Raw genomic sequence first — 25,257 nt, forward strand, 5'->3', positions numbered from 1 at the left:
GAATTCTAAGTGGGCCATTCCTGCTGTGACTGCGCCTTGGTGGGGCCTGAGAGTGGAGGCTGTTGTTGCTGTCCTGGATTGCGGCACCCGGAGGGAACTGAGAGAAGCTGGCCCCCCCTGGCTCCATGATCTCAGTTGAGGCGGTACGGGGCCTCCAGGTGTAGCACTCCTAAGCTTATCTTGCCCTGGGCTCTGTTGAAGGGGATCCTGCGGCTAGTGGAGGGAGCCTCCTGGAGGTGCATGAGTTGACGGAGAGACCTGAGTTTGCGGGGGTGTGAGACGAAGGAGGTGTTGCCTGAGAGGGGGGGGGTGCAGAACTGGTAGACCGGGTGCCCTGACAGGGTATATTAGCGGTCCGCAATCCGGCAGACAGTGGCTCCTGGTGTGGAGAGGTGCCAAGAAGAAAGTGCAGCTTGAAAGGAGACAGGGCGTGGCGGCTGGGACCTGAGAGGGGTGCGACAGTCCCCGAGGGTCATGGTGGCAGCAAGAGCACACAAGGAGAAATCCTTGAAGGACTTCTTCCTGAAGCAATCTGGTCAGGGAGTGGTCCAGGGTGACAAAGAGGCCCAGTGGAAGGAGAAGATGCCCCTGCTACTAAGGCCTTTATGGTGGAGCTCTTTACGGCAATTAAAGAAGATATACAAGAGTTGCGGGCCAAGTTGGCATCAGACTTAAAGGAGGTGAACCGCAACATGGACGATATTGGAGAGCGGGTGGCGACCTTAGAAGAGCACGACCTGTCGAGAGACGAAGAGCTCCATCACTTACAGCAAGAAGTGCTACACCTCAGCGAGCAGAACCTTGATCTTCAGGCCCACACTGAGGATCTAGAAAACCGCTCGCGACGAAACAACGTTTGCATCAGAGCAGTCCCATGGAAGGTGGAGGGGGGTTGACCTGCGATTGTTTGTCAATGAGCTCTTCCAGCAACTCCTCGGCGAAGGTGAGACAGCGGACATTCAAATGGACAGGGTCCACTGGGTGGGCCTCCTTCGAGGCAATGAGGCGCCACCACCAGACATCCTAGTGTGTACATGACTTTCAGGTGAAGGAGCGTATACTGCGGAAAGCTCGCAATGAACAGCCTATCCACTTCCGTGGCTGCCAACCGGCTCTATATCCGGACCTGGCGGCTTCTACCCTCATCAAAAGGAGGACGTTAAAACCTGTGACCACGCACCTACGAGAGCACAATGATCGCTATGCTTGGGGCCACCTTTTCGTTTGATTTTTAAACACAAGGGCAAGCTGCTACAACTCAAATCGCTTAAAGAGGCAATGGGGGTCTTGGGCCTGGAGCGCTCGGCGGCTGTAGATGATGTGGCAACACCCATGTCGCAACGGGTGCGTCGTAACTCGGGATGGCAGCGAGTGGGCAGGACCCCAGCGGCCACGAAACCTGACCAGACCACACAACTCAGAGAAAAAGAGGCAGTCTTTTCCGCCCTGGCGCAAACCACAGACTGCTCTGCTACCCCATGAAGATGTAAACTGCAGGCATGGGAGTGGACACATGGAGGGGCGTCGGAGGGAAGGAACGTAGAGACCAGTTGAGGGTCTTATCGATTCGTCATGGATCAGAAGGCTCCGTTCTAATCCTCACATGGTAGGGAGGTGGATTGCAACCACAAACTTCCAAATGTTATTCAATGTGTGGGACTTTGGTCATATTTTGTTCGCTAATGTTTTGTCTCTCTGGGTGTTATGTTTTTGATAATTTTGGGTACGGGGATGGGTGGGGCTGTGGGTGGGAACCTCCGCATCAGTTCAGGTACTAAGGGAGAGGGTCATTTTACGAGGCAGGACTGGGATGCTGCCGCTTGGTTGGGGTGGAACTCTGCTCTAGTTTTCATGGTGCCTCACCGGGTGGGAGATAATCAGGGATCTTAAAGTGGTGAGCCTCAATGTCCGCGGGTTGAATAACCCTGCGAAGCGCGCTGTGGTGCTCTCCCTTCCTGAAAATGCTGAGAGTGATATCTGCCTGCTCCAGGAGACGCATTTGCTTTCCAAGGATGTGCTGCGCATGTGGGGCAGGCGATTCCCACAACAGTCATGGTCTGCGGGATCGTCTAAGAAAAATAGGGTGGCTATTTTGATAGGAGCTCAATGTCCATGCAAGATCATCTCCACAGTGACAGAGATTAAGGGATGGCTCTTGGCCATTAGAGTGCTATGGGGGGGACTCACCTTACAATCAGGTCAATTTCTGCCCCGAACGAGAAGCAAGAACTCTTTATTTTGTCAGCCCTGGCATCAGTGCTCACCTCACCAGATGCTGCGGTCCTGGTGGGTGGTAACCTGAATCTGGTGATGGATGCGGCCCGGAATAGATCGGGGCAGCGTAAACACCAGATCGGAACACTGTCGGCGGGGGAAGGGAGTGGCTGGCAGAGAGTGGGTTTGTGTCACGTTTGGCGTGCTCAGCATCCCAATGCCCAAAACTATACATGCTACTCGGCAGCTCATAAAACGTATATGCGACTTGATCACTTCTTGACTTCTACATCACTCATGTCCAGCTTTCTCTCCTCTGACATAGCCCCCCGCTCCCTGTCCGATCACACGCTTATTTCTGTCCTGCCTGCGCAGCTTGTGCGTGCCTTTCCCCTAGCTGGCGGCTTAGAGAGAATCTCTTGTATTCAGAGGATGTGGTGAAGCGCATGAAAGACACATTAGTGCACTACCTGCATGTAAACGATACGGGTGTGCGATATCTCTGTCATCAGTCTGGGAAGCGTTGAAACTTGTCTCTAGAGGGGAGTTTATTGCGGTTGCAGCAGCCTTTAATGCTATTTGTAGAGATAAGCGTACTGCGTTAGAAACAGAAGCCAGTGAGCTAGAATCGTTTCATAAGCGCACCGGAGCACCACGGATCTGGAGGGAGTTGGAGAACTGTTGACGCGCACTGAAGCACTTGGATCTGGACAGAGCGGAGTATGCTCTCCTTATATTGAAACACAAATTTTATCTTAACAGTGATCGATGTGGGAAAAAGCTGGCGCAGAGGTTTCGGTTAAGACTCAGACCACTGTGATCCAGTCGGTCCATGATGGAAAAGAGATAGAACAGACCGCGGATGAGCAGATTGCGGAAGCCTTTTCAATTTTGATCACCTTCTCTACCCTGACAGAGATTAGTTTTCATTAGACCCGCAGGTGTACCTCGATATGAGCGATATTTCACCTCTCCCCACCACGGCTAGAGAGGATCTTGACGCGCCAATACGCATTGAGGAGGTGATCTCTGAGATCTCTAAACTGAAGCCGTCCAAGTCTCCGGGGCCGGATGGATTTACGGCTTCCTTTTATAAGGCATTCTGTGTGGAGCTGGCTCCCATTTTAACCCGTCTGTTTAATTATTTTCTCGATACGGGTGCGGTGACACTGTCTATGGCGGAAGCAGCCATCTCGGTTATTTTAAAGCCGGGTAAAGATGCACAAGCATGCGGGTCATACAGACCTATTTGGCTTCTTAATTTGGATGTGAAACTCTTTGCTAGGGATCCTGGCTGCGCGCCTCAACCCTCTTATGGAGGCATCATTGATCCTGATCATTCACTTTTTATCCCGACCAGGCAGGGAGGAGTTAACACCAAGCCCCTGTTACATTTTATAGATTGCTCGCAGGGGTCGCGGAGGCCTGGCCTTCCTCTTATCTATCGATGCCGAAAAGCCTTCGAAAGTCTGAGGTGGGACTATTTATTTGCGGTACTGCGCAGGTTTGGGATAGGAGAGAAGTTACTGCAGTGGATCAGGTGCATATACCACTCCCCCAGGGCGTTCGTACGGGTCAATGGGTGTAGATCTGACTTCTCTAGTGAACGTGGGACGAGGCAAGGCAGCCCTGTGTCCCCCCTCCTATTTGCACTCTAAATGGAGCCATTCGCTCAGCGGATATGGGGCAATCAGGAAGTCAGGGGGGTACGGTTTGGGGCAGACGTCCATAAGATTAGTCTGTACGCGGACAACATGATTCTCTTTCTCACTCAGCCCAGGACAACTATCCCAGCATTATTAGACGAAATGGCCAAGCTTGGGGCTATCTCGGGTTTTAAAGTTAATTTGGAGAAATCGCTGGTTCTGAACCTGACTGTCCCCACAAGGGAAGTGGAGGCCCTATGAGGGATTTCACTTTCCGATGGACACACGCCTGGGAATTCTACTGACCCAGACTATTGAGAAAGCGGTCTCGCTTAAGTATGCCTTACTGCTGGATCACACGACTAAGGCGCAGGACGCCAGGTCGCGACTGTGCTTAGCATGGTTTGGAAGGGTGGCGGCGGTAAAGATGATGATACTCCTGCGCATCTTGTATATCTTCCAGCTGTTACCGATGACCCAACCGTCGGGCATGCTCAAGAAATTACAGGAACTAATCAATAGGTTTGTGTGGGAAGGGAAGAAGCTGCGGCTCTCGCTTTCACAAATGATTTGCCCGAAGGTGCAGGGGGGTCTGGGCCTCCCGATCATAGGCAGCTACTACCAATCAGCGTGTCTCCGCTATGTTGTGGAGTGGAACAAGCCTACATCCAGTAAACACTGGAAATTTATGGACCAGTCCGTTGTTGGCATGACTATATGGAGGGAGCTTTGGTTACCTTGTAAGCACGGATCATGAGGGTTTTACTTCTCGCCGGTCACGTTGCCTACTCTTAGAGTCTGGGACCGAGTGACGCAGGAAAGAGGGTGGACGTCGTTCCCATCCCCCATGACTCCCATTGTTGATAACCCTGAATTTCCCCCGGGGAAGAAGTCGGCGGTGTTTCACAGATGGAGGGAAGAGGGGTGCAAGCGGGTTGGATCCCTCTTTGACTTGGAGGGGCTGATACCCTTCACGCAACTGCGACAGGACTATGACTTTCCGGCTAAGGACGCTTTTGCATATAGGCAGGTCTTGCATTGGGTAATGTCACCTGATAATTATTCCTGCATGTACAGACCCTTAACGGCCTATGAAAAGTGGCTAGTGTGCAAGACGGATGATAAAAGACTTATCTCGAAATTATACTCCGTGCTTATGGCGACCCCATAGGGTGAGCGTACCAAAGCGCAGGTGCGTTGGGAAACAGAAGTGGGCAGGCCCCTATCACCCAAAGAATGGGAACATGTCACCTACAGAGCACACCACACTGCATATAGTACTGCAGGGGAGGATCTGCTTTTAAGTTCATCACATATTGGTACTTTACTCCTGCTAGTGTTCATAGTTGGGACAAGAATAAAACGGATCTCTCCTGTAGGGGATTGCGGATCTACTGGCACAGTAGCTCATTTGTTATGGCATTGCCCGAAACTAGAGCCTTATTGGTCCCAAACCCTCAATGACATAGATGCTGCGTTCCAGATAGAGCTTCCCCGCGCCCCTGAATACTCTCTGCTGGGTCTCTCCCACCCAAAGTGTTACCGCTGCATTCTCTTAGAGGTAGGCAAATTGCGCTGGCGCTGTTGGCGGCCCGTCAAGTCATTCTATCCCTATGGGGTACGCCCACTACACCAGATACTCTTGCATGGATTCATCGCTTATGGCATCTGCTAGCGTGGAGGGGAAAGGCAAGGACTTCCAGAAGTTGTGGGCACCCTTTTCACATTTATTGACCAAATATATGAGAGAAGTGACATGCCTGAACTACTTACAGATTCTCAGACTTCTACCGCTAGAACCCCTGGATGCCACTCAGAACCCAGAAGGCTAAGTAGGTCTCTACACGCACGTAAGCACGCTGAGCCTGGTATTCAGGGTCGAGATCGTAAGATGGAACTGATGCGGAGGAGGGTGGGGGAGGAAAAGGCTGGGGTTGGGGTTTTTTTGTCTGTTTTTTTCTTTGTTTTCTCTTTACTGTAGCTGAACTGTTTTTAAAGTGGAAATCCCTGCATGACTTTGCTGTGATTGCAGCTCCGGTGCCCGGGTTGTGGAATATGATGATTTTGAACATTGCTCGGCCGGCCTTGATATGTAGGCAGGAAGCTGTGTACTATGCTTTCGTATTCCACAAAATAAAACTGATTGATTCTAAAGAATGAAACACAAATTATTTAATTCCACTGCTTGTCAGGTTCGAGAGCAGAGAGAATGTGACTCAGAATAAAGGACAAGGTGTAGCATACAACACACGGATATAATAGGGTGTTGAGATAAGATGTTTATTAGTATAACAAGGGCCCGCAGTAGCGGGATAAACAACTAGCGTGAACGAAGTCAGCTGTCATCTGCCAACCAGAACAGGTGACGTCACGTAAATACATTCCTAACATTCTATGGTGACACGTATGACGCTGGCAACAGAAATGGAAAACATACTGTCATAACACTGTCCCATAACAGTATAACACACAACATCTCCCTTCCTCCATGAAAACATAACCTGAATTTATTCCATAACATAGTCTTTAAATCTGGTAGGCAATCTTATTACTCTGCCCGTTCTCGAAGTTTGCCCCCCATCAAGATGGTTACCTACATCGCTCATACCAGTTACAACATTTTCATTCCTCTCTGCTTCATTGTCTGTCATGGAATCTTCCTGAACTAAAGCAGTACCCTCCAGACTAGAAGAGAGTCTGGCGGAGTTTCCATTAGAATCCAAAGACAGTCCTCGACTTGCACTTGAATGTAACATCTCTGAGCCACTAGACACATCATCCCATTCTAGGACACTCTCACCTAGACTTCCTTCTCCCTCTTCAGCTTTTCTCATTATGATTTGTTCTTGACCTGGTTTCAGTTTTACTATATCATCTTTACTGCGCCATCCTTCTCCTTCGACAAACACCGCTCCTCCTGACGCTTTACCAACTCTCATTGGTTTGCTGAGCCTTGACTCTCCCTTGCTCACCAAACCAGGCTTTTTCACTAGCACCCAATCACCAGGTGCAATGATCTTATCCTTAGCTCTGTTTACCTTGTCAGAATATGTCTTGTTCTGCATTTGCTTACACATTATGTTCTCCCTCACATTTAGTTCCTTATCACATACTTGTTCCGCTTCAACAGCTGTTTTTTCCCATCCACCTATTTTTGGTGTCATGGCATTGTTGCATGCTCTTCCTCTCATCAAGAAAAACGGAGTAAACCCCGTAGCTTCCTTGGGCGTATTGTTGTACGCATTGATCTTTGTTTTAATAAATTCTTTAACATCCATTTCATTTGCCACAGCCATTTGGATTCCTTCTTTGAAGAACCTGTTTATCCTCTCTACTTGACCATTGCTCTTGGGACTGTAGAGGGGAGTTTTCTCCTGTTTTATTCCACGTTTTCCTAGAAATTCGACCATTGCTCGTGATACCAGCTGTGATCCATTATCAGATACCATGACCTTTGGTTGCCCTTCTCTCTCAAAGGTCTTATCCAGAAATGTTATTACCACCTCCGTAGTAACCATTTCCACGAATTTGTAACACACCCACTTGGTGTAGTAGTCCATCAAAACTATCAGATGTTTGCACTCATCTGGCAAAATATTGAAGGGTCCAGCAAAATCAATTGCCACTTTAGCCCAGGGACCATCAGGGATTTGCACCATCTGCAATTAATTTTTCTCCATTCTCCAGTGTTTGTCAGATCTTAAGCATTGCTCACATTTGTCAACAAGATTCCTGACTTCGCTGTCCACACCCGGCCACCAATAGTGCATTCTTAGAACGTTCCTTGTGGCCGTGGTGCCAGGGTGCCCTCTGTGAGCCATTTGAATTATTTTCTGCCTGAGTCCCAATGGCGGCACGAAGACCTCACCCCTTTTCAAGAATCCATTTTCAAGAGTTAACTCATCACTCACTTGTTGATAATTGTTTAGTTCCTTTGGCATGTTCCTCACATGTGGCCATTTGGATTGTACATATTCTTTCACCTTTCCCAAAACAGTATCCTCCTTCGTACTTTCTTCCCATTCTTTTTCACATATTGATCCTTCACACATTACTGTTGCGTCAATATGCGCAACTATGCATTCATTGTCGTCCAGTTCCTCATCTTTTTTTTCTCTCACTGGCAATCTGGATAGGCAATCCGCTCTACTGTTCTTACCTCCTTTTATGTGTTCTATTTTGAAGTTAAATTCTTGAAGCTTCGACATCAGTCTGATCAGCCTGGAACTTGCGTTGCCATTGCCCCGACCCTTACCGTCCATCATATACACAAGCGGTTTATGGTCGGTTACAAGTTTGAAACTCTTACCCCACAGATAGTCTTTGAGTTGCACAGCCCATACGCAAGCTAAAGTCTCCCTTTCAATTGTGCTGTAATGAATTTCTGTTTCATTTAGCTGTCTCGAAATAAAAGCTATTGTGTTCTCTTCATTTCCTTTCCTTTGGCAAAACACAGCACCTATCCCTTCATTGCTTGCATCTACAGTTACTATATTGTCAAGTTGTGGATCGTAGGGTTTCAGTGCTGGCGCTCTGGCTATTTCCTCTTTGACCGATCTGAATGCCTCAACTTGTTCGTCATTCCACTCATATTTTACATTTTTCTTCAATAGTTTCCTGAGTGGACTCACCATTTCTGCATACTTTTTGATAAACTTCGCATAATATTCACTCAGGCCAAGGAATGACTTGAGTGTATCCTTATTCCTAGGTTCAGGGGCCTCCCTTATTGCGCGAACCAAATCATCCTTGGGTAAAATGCCTTCAGCAGTAAGGACGTGCCCTAAATATTCCACCTCTTTAGTCATGAATTTGCATTTGTCTCTAGCAACTGTCATGCCTTTGTCTTTCAAGATCCTCAGAACTGCTCCAATCAATTTTATGTGCTCACTTTCAGTTTTTGAATGTAACAAAATGTCATCTTGAAAGGCTTCCACCCCTTTTATCTTTCCAAACAAGACATCCATGAGTTTTTGGAAAACTCCTGAACATGACGCCAGGCCAAAGGGAAGTCTCACATACCTAAATGCTCCAAACGGCGTGATGAAGGTTGTTAATGATTTTGACCTTTCAGACAGGCACACCTGATGATAAGTGGCCCTCAAATCTATGAGCGAAAAATATCAGACTGATGTCGAAGCTTCAAGAATTTAACTTCAAAATAGAACACATAAAAGGAGGTAAGAACAGTAGAGCGGATTGCCTATCCAGATTGCCAGTGAGAGAAAAAAAAGATGAGGAACTGGACGACAATGAATGCATAGTTGCGCATATTGACGCAACAGTAATGTGTGAAGGATCAATATGTGAAAAAGAATGGGAAGAAAGTACGAAGGAGGATACTGTTTTGGGAAAGGTGAAAGAATATGTACAATCCAAATGGCCACATGTGAGGAACATGCCAAAGGAACTAAAAAATTATCAACAAGTGAGTGATGAGTTAACTCTTGAAAATGGATTCTTGAAAAGGGGTGAGGTCTTCGTGCCGCCATTGGGACTCAGGCAGAAAATAATTCAAATGGCTCACAGAGGGCACCCTGGCACCACGGCCACAAGGAACGTTCTAAGAATGCACTATTGGTGGCCGGGTGTGGACAGCGAAGTCAGGAATCTTGTTGACAAATGTGAGCAATGCTTAAGATCTGACAAACACTGGAGAATGGAGAAAAATGAATTGCAGATGGTGCAAATCCCTGATGGTCCCTGGGCTAAAGTGGCAATTGATTTTGCTGGACCCTTCAATATTTTGCCAGATGAGTGCAAACATCTGATAGTTTTGATGGACTACTACACCAAGTGGGTGTGTTACAAATTCGTGGAAATGGTTACTACGGAGGTGGTAATAAAATTTCTGGGTAAGACCTTTGAGAGAGAAGGGCAACCAAAAGTCATGGTATCTGATAATGGATCACAGCTGGTATCACGAGCAATGGTCGAATTTCTAGGAAAACGTGGAATAAAACAGGAGAAAACTCCCCTCTACAGTCCCAAGAGCAATGGTCAAGTAGAGAGGATAAACAGGTTCTTCAAAGAAGGAATCCAAATGGCTGTGGCAAATGAAATGGATGTTAAAGAATTTATTAAAACAAAGATCAATGCGTACAACAATACGCCCAAGGAAGCTACGGGGTTTACTCCGTTTTTCTTGATGAGAGGAAGAGCATGCAACAATGCCATGACACCAAAAATAGGTGGATGGGAAAAAACAGCTGTTGAAGCGGAACAAGTATGTGATAAGGAACTAAATGTGAGGGAGAACATAATGTGTAAGCAAATGCAGAACAAGACATATTCTGACAAGGTAAACAGAGCTAAGGATAAGATCATTGCACCTGGTGATTGGGTGCTAGTGAAAAAGCCTGGTTTGGTGAGCAAGGGAGAGTCAAGGCTCAGCAAACCAATGAGAGTTGGTAAAGCGTCAGGAGGAGCGGTGTTTGTCGAAGGAGAAGGATGGCGCAGTAAAGATGATATAGTAAAACTGAAACCAGGTCAAGAACAAATCATAATGAGAAAAGCTGAAGAGGGAGAAGGAAGTCTAGGTGAGAGTGTCCTAGAATGGGATGATGTGTCTAGTGGCTCAGAGATGTTACATTCAAGTGCAAGTCGAGGACTGTCTTTGGATTCTAATGGAAACTCCGCCAGACTCTCTTCTAGTCTGGAGGGTACTGCTTTAGTTCAGGAAGATTCCATGATAGACAATGAAGCAGAGAGGAATGAAAATGTTGTAACTGGTATGAGCGATGTAGGTAACCATCTTGAGGGGGGGCATGCCAACAGTCTTTCCTGCACTTTTTTAGTGTAACAGTAAAATACAATCTGATCCCTGATGTATATGTCTGTCATTTCCTCATACTCGCATTCTACTGCTAAGACTCTTAAACATGCAACATAGTCTTCTACAGACTCTCCTTCTTGTTGTCTCCTTTGAGCAAACTTATGCCTGGCAACCATGATATTGTTCTCCTCATCAAATTGCCTCTCCAATCTTTTCAATGCTTCTTGATACTCATTCATAGGAATAAATGTTCCAGGTGGACTTTCATATTCAGGCAGGCTGTCAAAGATATCCTGACCTGCTTTACCTAATAGTCCGAATAACAAAGAACATTTCCTTTCAGCATCAAAAGCTTTCCCATCTATGGAAACGATGTAATTTTCAAAAGCCCTCACCCACTTTTTCCATTTCATGGTGGGTTTACCGGGCTCATCCAAGAAACGAGGAGGAGCACATATATTATTGCATTCTGCCATTTTATTTATATTTAAGTTCTTTTTCTGGTTACTTCCACAGAGATTTTCACTTTAATATACTTTTCCTTACTTCCGATTTATTATTCTGTGGCTTACTTGTGTTATAAGTTTCACAATTCGTCTCCTCGTTTTTATTTATTTCTGCGCGTGTGATTTCTCCAAGTGCCTCAACAGCTATGCATTAGTACAGCCGATGTTCAGAACTACTGTCAAAATGGCCGCACGCTGTTTACGTCGATGACGCGCACCAATCAGCGCGCTCCCGGCATGCTTCACGCGTCTCAGCTGTGGTAACAGACTGACGCCTCAGCTGAGCGTTGTCACCGAAGCGCGCGAAAGATTTTCCTTGTCAGCTTCACACAGCGCTGCTGCCTTGCTAGTATTTCTTAGTTATTTCAACTGCTGCACTTCCTCTCATAGAGTTAGGTTACACACAGCGTGGCAGCCCGGCAATATTCGTGCTGATATCACTCGCTGCACTTCCTCATTTCACACGTCATGAGCGTATAAAGCTTCACTTTACGCGCTGCTGCTCCTTAGTTCACACAAGTATCCCTTCAGTCTGCGCTCAATTTCCATCGCATTGTACTCACTCCGTGTTGCTTCGTCGTTCTCTCTCCCCGCAATATACTTCATGGATCGATCTCGATCATCAATCATCGGCCGATCCTTTAATTACCTCCGCTGGCCCTTGTTGTGACAAGACCCTCGTCGCCAATTGTAGCATACAACACACGGATATAATAGGGTGTTGAGATAAGATGTTTATTAGTATAACAAGGGCCCGCAGTAGCGGGATAAACAACTAGCGTGAACGAAGTCAGCTGTCATCTGCCAACCAGAACAGGTGACGTCACATAAATACATTCCTAACATTCTATGGTGACACGTATGACGCTGGCAACAGAAATGGAAAACATACTGTCATAACACTGTCCCATAACAGTATAACACACAACACAAGGATTGCTCTCTTTACCCTCTCGGGTGAGTTTCAAAGCCTATTGGAATCAGGGCTAAGGGACGGACCTTTGGTAAATAAGGAAGATGACAAGTGGCTACACTGGAACCTTTAGGAAATGCATCAGAAGGTAGTCAGCTAGGACGTTCTGGAGTTTGTCTGCACAATGGATGTAAGATAGTTATGAAAGTAACATACATAACTTCAGGCAACGAATGCACAAGATAGAATTGGGCTCCTAACCTGCCTAGTAGTGCAAATTTCTATATTTCCCCCCAGTTGCCTGGAGACCATAGGACAACCAAACAGAGTAAAACCACCAGGAGTAAACTCAAATGAAATGGAAGCAGCGTGACAGACACTGCTGAAAACAGGTATGGAAACGTAGAAGTTTCTTAGGCCAAGGAAATGGGACCTATAGAAGGACAGAAGCGAAAAACAAAGCCCTAACCATGTAAACCACCCAGGGCAAAAACAACAAAAGAGGCAAGCATGCAAAAGGGTGCAAACTGAGTGCACTAATAATAACCCATCAATTTAGATTGCCAGGCAAGAATGTTCTGGAGGCAGGGCTTCTTATCCTGACTCTTCATCTACTGCCCAAGAATTCTTCCTATGCATATAGTGCCTTCCAAGCTGTATCAGGAAGTACCGCAGTCTGTGTCCCTGCAGCCCTGCTCAATACTACTGACTGGTGCGCCAACCTTCCTTTGGCCAAAGCTTTCATTGGTGTCTCCTGATTGCCCTAATCCTCTTTCGCTGACATAAGGGATTATTGTCCTAATTTTGTCGTGAAGCTGGATGTTTTTATGTCTGTTTTTCTACGTGCTAATGGATTTACTACATGACCGACCATCACTTGCATACTTTACAGAGATCAAAAAAATAGTTTTTAGCTGATGCATCAAATAGTACTATCAATTATGAAAATGGAATGCAATGCAGATCCTGATTCTTTGTGAACATTTTCTGGTCACATTTTCTCTTCATGAATGAATATGAAGATACCGACCGTGTTTGAACATTGCTGGTTGATGTTATTATCTTTTAAGAATGGACCTGTTGGCAATCCTCAGAAGAAAGGGTTCCATTTTTGTGGGTACCAACATGCTGCTTTTAAGTATCTTTGGTAAAGTTCCTCCCCAAGTTCAGGTGTAAATATTTGATACAAACTATTTTGCTCTGGGAGGTACAAAGGACGGTATCAGTAAAAGGAGGTTCCCGTGCTTCCATGCAAGACTAAATACTCAATTGTTGGTCAATAACATTTTAAAAATCATCTGCACAGCTTCTTTTTAAGAAATATCTGTATTTTGTAATATGTTAGGATCCATGTTTTTATTAATGCCCATCTCTGGAAAACTCTAAAATGAGACTACGATATGAACGTTAAAATGTAATTTTATCCCAAAAAAACGAACGTCACATAATTTTTCTTTTATCACACCATATGCGACATAATTTGCCATTCTTTGTACAAAACTCAGTCATGTCCATTTGGCCCTGCCTCTGTGCATAACCTCAGTAGCCCTAAACGTAGGTTACATCTGCTGTGTTTGTTGTGAAACTGGATGACTTAGTGCTGAGCGAGTGAACTAAACAAGAACAGAGCAGAAAACCCCGATTTAACAAAAAGAAACTATTTGTGCAGACCATATACCGAAAAGTAAAAATTGTATTGATAAAAATGCATTACCTTCTTGTTCAGAGCAACGCCATCTTCACAGTCCAATACAGCGCAGTCTACATTTAAAGATGGTATTTTCTGGATCTTTCTTTCATCGTTTCCAGGTATATAAAGCAACGCCCTTCTCGGAATGTATTTGTGAGTAGCCTGGGAGTTATAGCGACGGAAGTAACTTTGCAAGAACTTTTGGTCCCCAGCATTAAGAAGAGATCGATATCTAAAAACAACACAAAAGGTTGTGATTAAATGAGTTTTTTGTTATTTGACACCGATTGTACTTAAACTATGTCCATTTGTCTTTAACATCACTTAACAAAAGCATCTGTTTTGCAACACCCCCAACACAGGCCCCTCAATCACCAGCACTTTCTCATTAAGTCTCCAGGTCGGCAGGCTAGAAGCTAATTAAGAGAACTCCTCGCTCTCAGGGTAGTATACCATGCAGAAAAATGGACCAAAACCTCTGTCTCTCTACAGAGTGTAGTGGGGCTGGTGGCAGGAGGCCAGTTTTTAGATTTCACCTAGGCTGCACTTGCACTGTCTCTTTGAGACATGCTGTATTCAGGTATGGACTTTACGTTCTGCCCATTTTCCGCCCATCTTTTCAATTCGCTCCTCCTACTGTCCTTTGTAAATGGTGGCTTTTAATTCATGAATAGACTTAGTAGTCCCTCCTTAGTACCTCAATCTCTTCCGTTGTTACCTCACATGAGGCCAGCCCTTCTTACATGTGTCCTTACTCTCTAGGTTTCATTAACAGTTAGTGAGCACTATTTAGTTGATTAATGTCTTGCTGAGGAAGGCACAACATGCTGATTGGCTTTTGCAACCTGCCCTGGCTTGTAGTTGCTGTACGAGGCACAACATGTCATTCCACTTCTGCAACCCTTGACGCTGCAGAGGAGGTGATTTTTTAAATATCAGCTTTACTGTAAAATTTACAAAGTAAATCTTTTTTTACTATTAACTTTATTAGCATTTGCGGCACACCACTCTTTAGCTTCGCACATTTAAAATTCAAGTGCAGCGAGCCGCAATTGCTACAAAAGTAAATAAATATGAAGAAAATGGCGAGCAAACCAACGCTGTATTTCTTTTCCATTTATTTAATTTTGATGCAATCTTGGCACGCTGCACTTTTGTTTTAAATATCTGAAGCTAAAGTGCAGCATGTGGCGATTACTACAAAAGCAAATACTTTTTTTTAAAGTGCAGGCGGCTGCCTTTACATTATTGTTGCTTTTACTTTTCAACATGAAGGCCGCCCATTTTTATTTGCTATTTATTTACTTTTCAGGCATTGACGGCACAGTGCGCATATACATTTACGCATATAAAATTAAAGCATGCCAAAAGGCAAAAGCTACAAAACACACAAAAAATGCTCCCACTTCTTAATGCTCACTTTAAATGTATTCACTTTAAATATGGCGGTCACACGCCATGCACTTCTATTTATTTGTTCCTTTAAAAAAGCATTTGTGCCACGGAACGCAATTCTATTCCCTTATTAGGGCTCAAGGAAAGGGTGAGTTACCACAGACTGTTACTAGGTGTCCCTGTAGAGTTTAATAAAAACAAATGAAAATGTATACTCAGCAGCAATCTTTTTCTTTATCATTCCACTAAGGGTGCAGTACCATATGTGGTCCCTTTACAACTCCACAGGGACACCTAGCATTTGGTACTGCACCCTTTGCTTCATTCATGACATTTCTTTTATTATTACTTATGGTACTGCTGGGATATTTTTAAACAAAAAAAGGACTAACATTAGCATTTGCAATTCCAGTAGCTCAAAGTTTCACTAATTCGAGACATATTGTATTGCAAATGTTTTTTTTGTTTGTTTTACATTTGGGACAGTGCAGAGGCAGTGTGACACTGTGTAGCAGCTGAAAGCAGAGGCAGATCATTTTGAGGGTCATACCTAACATAAAATTATAGATGGAAAAAAGGTAATTAACAAGGAAGTTTTTCATCTTGGGGGTCTGAGTGACAACATAAACGACTCAAGCTTCCCTTTCTTTGTCTTTTTGTCAAAAGTATTTTTATTGACCAAATATGAAGAACAGTAAAATAAGACAAGCGACAATCCTGCATTCATCCCACGCAGGGGGCATCCAGAGTCTTCATCTGAGAGCAGCAATTGAGCAGTAAGAGAGACGTCTGAACAAACAAGAAACAAACAAAAAAAAACCCCTCCCATCCTTCCCCCACACCCCCCTCCCCTGTGGTGGTAGCTTGAAGCACTAGACAGGTAGTCTGGTGTGTAGCAACAGGAATTCAGAGTTTAAACAGGTGGGGATCACGGACACTGGGCGGACAAACCGCAGATGGCAGGCCATTGGAGAGGAATGCTACTAGCGGACCCCAGCGGAATTCAAAGTTCTTAAAATCATCTAAAAAGATATCTGCCATCCTCTCCATACTAAGCAACTTCCAAAGCCTCGCGTGCCAGAGCGAGATGGCCGGAGCCTCTTTCTTTTTCCACGCTGCCGCCAGAGTTATTTTAGCTGCGCCAATGCTGAGCCACATAATCCTCTTGTCCTCCCTGGTCTGGTGTTCGAGATCAGGATCACGGAGACCCAATAGAGTGGAAGCCATCGAGGTAGGAATAGGGTACCCCAGCATATCTTTAATTTGAGCCAAAATTTCCTCCCAGAACGGTCGAATAACGGGGCAGTCCCACCAAATGTGCTGGAAGTCCCCTAAGAGGCCACACCCTCTCCAACATCTATCGGAGGTGCCCGGGAAAATTAGTTTCAGTTTGCCGGGGTATAAGTACCAGTCCAGCATGGTTTTCATATGAGCCTCCCTAAGCTCCACTGAGTGATTAAACTTGGCAATATCGGGCCATAAGTGAGCCCAATCGGCATCTGAAATGTCTTGTTGGAGAGTCCCCTCCCACATATTCATATACCGGGGCCTGGGGGAAATTGCAGTGGCAAGAAGGAGCCCATAGATGAAGGTGATGGCTCCTTTCATGGAAGAGGTCCAGGTTAGAAAGGCCTCGAACTTCGTGAGGGGTCGAGTCGCTGCCTCCTTCACTTGGGGGGAGAGCACCCAGTGTAGTAGTTGAGCGTGATGATATCGTTCACCCTCCAATACCCCATAGTCCCTCTTGCAGTTCTCAAAGGTAAGTGGATCAAAATTGTGAAATAGGTGAGTGAGCGCAAGACAACCTCCGTCCTTCCAAGCCCTAAAGGGGCCTTCGAGTGACGCTGGGGGGAAGGCGGGGTTGAAGTGTATGGGCGTGAAGGGGGAGGGGAAAGTGGTCCACCTGTCATCCTTTGAGACAGAGTCCCAGACCTTCAGGGTGGTGCTAGTGGGAGGGCTAACATATGCATTCTTATGCCTGTCGCACCTGGGCTGCCACACCAAGTCCAAATCGTTCTCCCAGCCACGCTCCTATCCATATGCAGCCAGTGTTTTTTGGATTCTTGTTGCGACCATTCGACTAATATTCGAAGTTGAGCAGCTTTGTAATACAAATGAACGTCAGGCAGCCCCACGCCTCCCTCTTTTCTCGGTCTGCGTAGGACGGCGAAAGAAAAGCATGCCTGGCCGCCCTGCCAGATGAAACGTAGCATCATGGACTTCACCCGTCTGAAGAAGTCCCCTTCCAGCTCTATTGGGAGGGCCTGGAATAGGTACAGGAGCTTGGGAAGGAGGGTCATTTTAATCGCGTGTATCCTTCCTAGCCAGGAAATGAACATGGGTTTCCACCGGGCTAAGTCGGCCTGAATGCGAGCAAGAAGCGGAGGGAAATTAGCCGAGTACAGTTTCCCCAGCGTGGGGGTCAGGTGGATCCCCAAGTATTGAATGGAGAAGTCAGTTCACAGCAAGGGGGTCAGTGTTCTAAGATGGGGGAGTTCCGACTGGGGGATCGTGAGGTTGAGAACATAAGATTTGTCGTAATCAACTTTAAACCCTGCCACCGCTTCATAGCGCTCCAGTGTGGTCTGCACAAAGGGAAGAGAGCGGGCCGGATCAGAGAGGGAGAGGAGGACATCGTCTGCAAACAGTGTGATCTTGTGGGACTCCCCAGTGAAGGGTAGTCCACGGATGTCGGGGTTAGCTCTTACTGCAATCGCCAGTGGTTCAATGCTAAGGGCAAAGAGCAGCGGTGACAGAGGACAGCCCTGCCTTGTACCCCTGGAATTCTCGACAAAGGGAGATAACTGACCATTCACTGAAACCCTGGAGCAGAGGGAGAGGTAAGTCGCCTGAATCATCGTTATAAATTTGGAGGAGAAGCCGAAGGCGGCCAGTGTACTAAACAAGAATCCCCAGTCCACCCTGTCGAACGCCTTCTCGGCATCCAGGCCCAACAGAACTGCTGGAATTTTAAACTTATTGGCTTTCTCAATTAAGTGGATCACCCTCCTCGTGTTGTCATGGGTTTGGCGCCCTTTGGTGAACCCTGACTGGTCCGGATCTATGAGGGCCGGCATCAGGTCGTTGAGTCGCTGGGCGATGATGGAGGAGTAGAGCTTAGCATCTAGATTCAGGAGGGATATCGGCCTATAGGAAGCACAGTTACTCGGGTCTTTACCGGGTTTGGGAATGAAGGATATTAGCGCCTCCTCCATGGTCCGGGAGGTCGCGCCCCCCTCCACCATGCCATTAAACAGCTGGACAAGGGATGGGCATAGTTCAGAAGTGAAGGTCTTGTAGAAGATGGAAGTGTAGCCATCCACCCCAGGGGCCTTGTGGGGCTTTAGTGCTTTAATGGCAGCCATCACGTCTTCCCTAGAGAAGGGGGCCGAGAGAGCCTCGTTCCATTCCGCCGAGACCTGAGGTAGTGTGAGACCTTGTAGGTATTCGGCTTGAGCGGTAGCGTCTAGTCGGTCCCCAGTATAACGGGTCTTATAGAAGGCCCCAAAAAGGTCAGCCTTCACCTCGTCCTGATGCGTTACTCCTCCCAGCGCATCCCGAATTCCCCCTATGTACTCCAGCTCCCTTTTGTCCCGCAATTGCCTGGCAAGGTGTTTCCCCACCTTGTTGCCCTGGGAATAGGAAAGGCGTCGTAATTTCAGCAAGGTGTATTCAGCCCTATTGTTATAGTGGGCGCGGAGTTTGCCCCTGACTGCCGTTAACTGCCGTAGACCCAATCTGGAGGGGTTCTCCTTGTGAGCCTTTTCTAAGGAGGAAAGCTCCGCCTCTAGTTGCTCTTGCTCCCGCCCGCGCTGCCGATTAAGAGCAGCATTCAGTGCTATGCAATGCCCTCGAAGGCACGCCTTGAGAGCATCCCAGGTGGTAAAGACCAAGGTGTCCCCCGGATCATTGAGTGTAAAAAATTTGGGGATTAATCCCCGCAATTTGGTACAGGAGGGTTTGTCCCGGACCAGGGACGCTGGAAAATACCACCGGGAACACCCCTTACTTTTCACGTCCCACTGGAGGCTCACTGCGAGTAAGCTATGGTCAGAAACCGATAGTGGGAAGATCTTGGCCTCACCTAGATCCCCCCGGAGGGACTGGCTGAGGAAGAAGTGATTAATACTAGAATAGGAGCGGTGGACATGGGAGAAGAATGTGTAGTCTCTGGACTGAGGGTATAGAAAGCGCCAGGAATCAAAAAGGCCTATGTCTAAAATCAGTTGCTGTGTGTCGGGGGAGAATGTGCCTGTGGCTGACCGCTGTGAGTGTGTGCTATCTAGGTCTTTTTGCCACACCAAATTAAAGTCCCCCATGACGATCAGGGGACCCTCCACAAAATCGACAGCAGTCCTCAACAGGGTGTGCAGTAAAGCATTTTGCCCAGTGTTAGGTGCGTACAGTACAAGAAATGTGCATTGTCTACCCCGCAAGAGGCCCTTAACCATGACCCAGCGACCCTCCCGATCACTTTGTACACCCAGGGGTTGGAACTGCAGAGTCGAGCGGAACATGAGGGCCACCCCTCTCTGTTTCGTGGAGGCGGAGGACCTATAGATTAAGGGGAACCGTTTGTGCTTAAGGTGTGAGTCCTCCAATTTAGTCAGATGAGTCTCCTGAAGCCCCACTATACCTATATGATGATCAGTGATATATTTCCAAATCTTTTGGCGCTTCTGGGGAGAGTTCAGCCGTTTACCATTCCATGTTTCTATGGTTAGAGGCGGCATAAAAGGGTCCTATAACACGGGTCCGCAATGGCAGTCCGCACCAGCCCCCCTCTGGTGAACAGTCCAGCTAATGAAGCAACGGAACCCAGGACCCCCCCCAAGACCCAAGCACGGCCCACACACCCCCAGTCGTGCCAGGATCACCTCGCTTCACAGGGTCACCCTGTGTCACCCACCCTCCTCCCCCTCCGTAGACCCACAGGCTCGCAAGTACCCCAGAAACCAAACTACGCGCAAACCCCAGCTACCACCACTACCCACCCTAACCCCCCTCCCACCCCTCCAACACCCCTAGAAGAAAAACACAATAGACAAACCGCAAACGGAAAAGTCATAAGGACAGGGGGACATGGTACCAGTCGCATCCCGTCCAGATCGTGTCGTCGGGCACCCTCACGATCATGGAGAGAAGTACAGGTGTTACCTCACAGTGGTGGCCCCCTCCGGCGCATGCAGATGGTCCTCTCAGAGTCACAAGGCTGCCTCACCGTGATCTGTCACTGCGTCAGTGACCTGGGCCACGGAAGCGACCGCCGCACTCCGTTCCTGCAGCCTGGCCGGCAAGTCCGGACCTCCCATCTGCTTCAGCTTGCCCACTCTCTGCCATTCCGCTGAGCGTCGTCGTCGCCTGCCAACTGAGCCGCTGTCCCCGGGTGCCGGATCCCGTCGCTCCAAGCCCAAGAGATCCAGAGCCACCTCCAATGAACGCACCTGGACCAACTTATTCTGCCAGTGGAAGATGAGGCGGAAGGGGTGCCCCCAGGAGTAGTACACTTTTTGCTTCTGCAGGTATGTGGGAACGGGCTTAAAGTCCCTGCGCTTTTGCAGTGTAGAAGTCCTGGTATCGCAGGGGGCGATGATCTCGAAATTGGAGAGGGGCCACATCTCGTGCTTTCTTAAGGATCCTTTCCTTCACCTTGAAATCGTGCACGCACACCAGGATGTCGGGGGTGGCGCCAGGGGTCCTCGCGGCATTCCAGCTCGATGCACTCGCTCCATTCTTATGGTCTGGACATCCTCGTCCTCAACAATATGTTTGAACAGTGCCTCGACGTACTCTCTCAAGTCCGCCCCCTCTCTTTTCCATGGCACCGAGCGAATGCGACTATTGTTGCGACGCAACCTATTTTCCAGGTCCTCGGTATGGGCTTGCAAGTCAAGGTTTTGCTCTGTCAGGCGAATCACATCTTGTTGGAGGCGATGGATGTCCTCTGCTGTTCCCACGTTGTGTTCTTCCAGCGTCGCGACTCGTTCCCCCACACCGACCACATCTCTCCGCAGCTCCCGCAGGTCCGAGGCCAGCTGTGAGCGCAACTCAGAGATTTCTGCTTTGATGGCCGCAAAAAGTTTGATCATAAAGGCCTTGGTGGCGGGTTCTTCATTATCACCTTTCTTAGGGGATTTATCGGGGACGGGCGAGGCAGTGGGCGCCGCACCTTTCGGGACCCCCTCTTTCCCAGGTTTGTCCTTTTTATGTCGAGGTAATATTCGGTCTGCCGAAGGCAGACCGGAAGTCCGAGAATTAATGTTTCTTAGTGGGACTATTAGTCCCGCCTCAGTTTTTGCCTCTCTCCCATTGGCTGGCTTCCTAAACGGAGGCCAGCCATTGGAGGAGAGAGCCGTCCCTCCGAATAGGCTCTGTCTTTTTCGGATTTGGGGGCGTAAGTTTTGCTGTTCTTTCGCCAGTGTTATGTTATGTTATTTTGTGTCTTTTACAGCGCTCGGCTACTCAAAAGAGTGACCCGTCACTCAGAACAACAAAACACACGCCCCCGAATGCGAAAATTACCATAATTTCTCCGAGGCATTTCTGCTTTGCCTCGGAGAAAGACGGTGGTGGTTTCCAGAGCTGCTCTGCTCGTCCCCCTGCCTCCGCAGCTCTCCGTCCTGCTCCTACCCCCCTCCCTCCGCCCACAGCTCTTCTTCGTCCTGCTCCCCCCTCCCTCCGCCCGCATCTCTCCTTCGTCCCGCTCCCCCCACCCCCTCCCACACCAGGCCAACTATTTTCATTAGCAATGAGAGCGGTGCAGATGTGCTGTGTGAGTGGCCATCCCGTGAGGTCAGGGAGAAAAGTTTACTGGAGGTCATGGAACCTACCTGGAAGGAGAGCAAGACCCGTTTTTATCTCTCCTCAAGCCGAGTTTGTTTGGGAGTCTAGCAGCATCTACAATTAGACGGCTGCCATTCTATTACCGGTAATTTGATCCGGAGCAGCGCTCTAACCGAGACATCTCCACGCCACATCGAGGAAAGATCCCTCTCGCTCCTTACCGGGAGTGGTGCGTGCTCGAGGCGTCTCTACACCTCATAAGGTACTTCTGCTCCGCTCTTTCCCAGGAGCGGCGCGCTGCCCGCGTGAGGGCAGAGGGCAGAGTGTTGAGGGCAGAGTGTTGAGGACAGAGAGTTGAGGGCAGAGTGTTGAGGGCAGTGTTGAGGGCAGAGTGCAGAGTGTTGAGGGCAGAGTGCAGAGTGTTGAGGGCAGAGTGTTGAAGGCAGAGTGTTGAGGGCAGAGTGCAGAGTGTTGAGGGCAGAGTGCAGAGTGTTGAGGGCAGAGTGCAGAGTGTTGAGGGCAGAGTGTTGAGGGCAGAGTGTTGAGGGCAGAGTGTTGAGGGCAGAGTGCAGAGTGTTGAGGGCAGAGGGCAGAGTGTTGAGGGCAGGGGGCAGAGTGTTGAGGGCAGAGGGCAGAGTGTTGAGGGCAGAGTGTTGAGGGCAAAGGGCAGAGTGTTGAGGGCAGAGAGTAGAGTGTTGAGGGCAGCGGGTAGAGTGTTGAGGGCAGAGTGTTGAGGGCAGAGGGCAGAGTGTTGAGGGCAGAGTGTTGAGGGCAGAGGGCAGAGTGTTGAGGGCAGAGTGTTGAGGGCAGAGGGTTGAGGGCAGAGGGCAGAGTGTTGAGGGCAGAGTGTTGAGGGCAGAGTGTTGAGGGCAGAGGGCAGAGTGTTGAGGGCAGAGTGTGGAGGGCAGAGTGTTGAGGGCAGAGTGTTGAGGGCAGAGTGCAGAGTGTTGAGGGCAGAGTGTGGAGGGCAGAGTGTTGAGGGCAGAGGGTAGAGTGTTGAGGGCAGAGGGTTGAGGGCAGAGGGCAGAGTGTTGAGGGCAGAGGGTAGAGTGTTGAGGGCAGAGGGCAGAGTGTTGAGGACAGATGGCAGAGTGTTGAGGGCAGAGGGCAGAGTGTTGAGGGTAGAGTGTTGAGGGCAGAGTGTTGAGGGCAGAGAGGGCAGAGTGCAGAGTGTTGAGGGCAGAGTGCAGAGTGTTGAGGGCAGAGTGCAGGCATAGGGCAGAGTGTTGAGGGCAGAGTGTTGAGGGCTGCGGGCAGAGCGTTGAGGGCAGAGCGTTGAGGGCAGAGTGTTCAGGGCAGAGTGCAGAGTGTTGAGGGCAGAGTGTTGAGGGCAGAGTGTTCAGGGCAGAGGGCAGAGTGTTGAGGGCAGAGTGTTGAGGGCAAGTGTTGAGGGCAAGTGTTGAGGGCAGAGTGTTGAGGGCAGAGTGCAGGCATAGGGCAGAGTGTTGAGGGCAGAGTGCAGGCATAGGGCAGAGTGTTGAGGGCAGAGTGTTGAGGGCAGAGTCTTGAGTGTTGAGGGCAGAGTGTTGAGGGCTGCGGGCAGAGTGTTGAGGGCAGAGTGTTGAGGGCAGATTGTTGAGGGCAGAGTGCAGAGTGTTGAGGGCAGAGTGTTGAGGGCAGACTGTTGAGGGCAGAGTGTTGAGGGCAGAGGGTAGAGTGTTGAGGGCAGAGGTCAGAGTGTTGAGGGCAGAGTGTTGAGGGCAGAGTGTTGAGGGCAGAGAGCAGAGTGTTGAGGGCAGAGGGTAGAGTGTTGAGGGCAGAGTGTTGAGGGCAGAGGGCAGAGTGTTGAGGGCAGAGGGCAGAGTGTTGAGGGCAGCGTGTTGAGGGCAGAGTGCAGAGTGTTGAGAGCAGAGTGCAGAGTGTTGAGGGCAGAGTGCAGGCAGAGGGCAGAGTGTTGAGGGCAGAGTGTTGAGGGCAGAGTGCAGAGTGTTGAGTGCAGAGTGTTGAGGGCAGAGTGTTGAGGGCAGAGTGTTGAGGGCAGAGTGCAGAGTGTTGAGGGCAGAGTGTTGGCCGAGAGCAGAGTGTTGAGGGCAGAGTGTTGAGGGCAGAGTGCAGAGTGTTGAGGGCAGAGTGCAGAGTGTTGAGGGCAGAGTGCAGAGTGTTGAGGGCAGAGTGCAGGCAGAGGGCAGAGTGTTGAGGGCAGAGGGCAGAGTGTTGAGGGCAGAGGGCGGAGTGTTGAGAGCAGAGGGCAGAGTGTTAAGGGCAGAGTGCAGAGGGTTGAGTGCAGAGTGTTGAGGGCAGAGTGTTGAGGGCAGAGTGCAGAGTGTTAAGGGCAGAGTATTGGCAGAGGGCAGGGTGTTGAGGGCAGAGTGTTGATGGCAGAGTGTTGATGGCAGAGTGTTGAGGGCAGAGTGTTGAGGGCAGAGTGTTGAGGGCAGAGTGCAGAGTGTTGAGGGCAGAGTGTTGAGGGCAGAGTGCAGAGTGTTGAGTGCAGAGTGTTGAGGGCAGAGTGTTGAGGGCAGAGTGTTGAGGGTAGAGTGTTGAGAGCAGAGGGTAGAGTGTTGAGGGCATGGGGCAGAGTGTTGAGGGCAGAGTGTTGAGGGCAGAGGGCAGAGTGTTGAGGGCAGAGGGCAGAGTGTTGAGGGCAGAGTGTTGAGGGCAGAGGGCAGAGTGTTGAGGGCAGAGTGTTGAGGGCAGAGTGTTGAGGGCAGAGTGTTGAGGGCAGAGAGTTGAGTGCAGAGTGTTGAGGGCAGAGTGTTGAGGGCAGAGTGTTGAGGGCAGAGTGCAGAGTGTTGAGGGCAGAGTGCAGGCAGAGCGCAGAGTGCAGGCAGAGGGCAGAGTGTCGAGGGCAGAGTGTTGAGGGCAGAGGGCAGAAGGCAGAGTGTTGAGGGCAGAGTGTAGAGTGTTGAGGGCAGAGTGTAGAGTGTTGAGGGCAGAAGGCAGAGTGTTGAGGGCAGAGTGTTGAGGGCAGAGGGTAGAGTGTTGAGGGCAGAGGGTAGAGTGTTGAGGGCAGAGGGAAGAGGGCAGAGGGCAGAGTGTTGAGGGCAGAGGGCAGAGTGTTGAGAGCAGAGTGTTGAAGGCAGAGTGTTGAGGGCAGAGTGTTGAGGGCAGAGGGCAGAGTGTTGAGGGCAGAGGGTAGAGTGTTGAGGGCAGAGTGTTGAGGGCAGAGTGTTGAGGGCAGAGTGTTGAGGGCAGAGTGTTGAGGGCAGAGGGCAGAGTGTTGAGGGCAGAGGGTAGAGTGTTGAGGGCAGAGTGTTGAGGGCAGAGGGCAGAGTGTTGAGGGCAGAGGGCAGAGTGTTGAGGGCAGCGTGTTGAGGGCAGAGTGCAGAGTGTTGAGAGCAGAGTGCAGAGTGTTGAGGGCAGAGTGCAGGCAGAGGGCAGAGTGTTGAGGGCAG

General features: G+C 49.0%; 1 protein-coding gene across 1 annotated transcript in view; it reads right to left on the reverse strand.

Moving 5' to 3' along the window:
- The window catches only part of CLYBL (citramalyl-CoA lyase), a 2,598,854-nt gene that overhangs the window by 1,269,376 nt on the left and 1,304,221 nt on the right, over positions 1 to 25,257 (reverse strand). Inside the window, exon 4 of the mRNA XM_086934376.1 lies at positions 13,769 to 13,976. Coding sequence (XP_086790502.1) covers positions 13,769 to 13,976 — 208 coding nt within the window. The remainder of the gene's footprint in view (positions 1 to 13,768; positions 13,977 to 25,257) is intronic.

The sequence above is a fragment of the Lissotriton vulgaris genome, chromosome 8, assembly GCF_964263255.1.
Source record: "Lissotriton vulgaris chromosome 8, aLisVul1.2, whole genome shotgun sequence".
NCBI lineage: Eukaryota > Metazoa > Chordata > Amphibia > Caudata > Salamandridae > Lissotriton > Lissotriton vulgaris.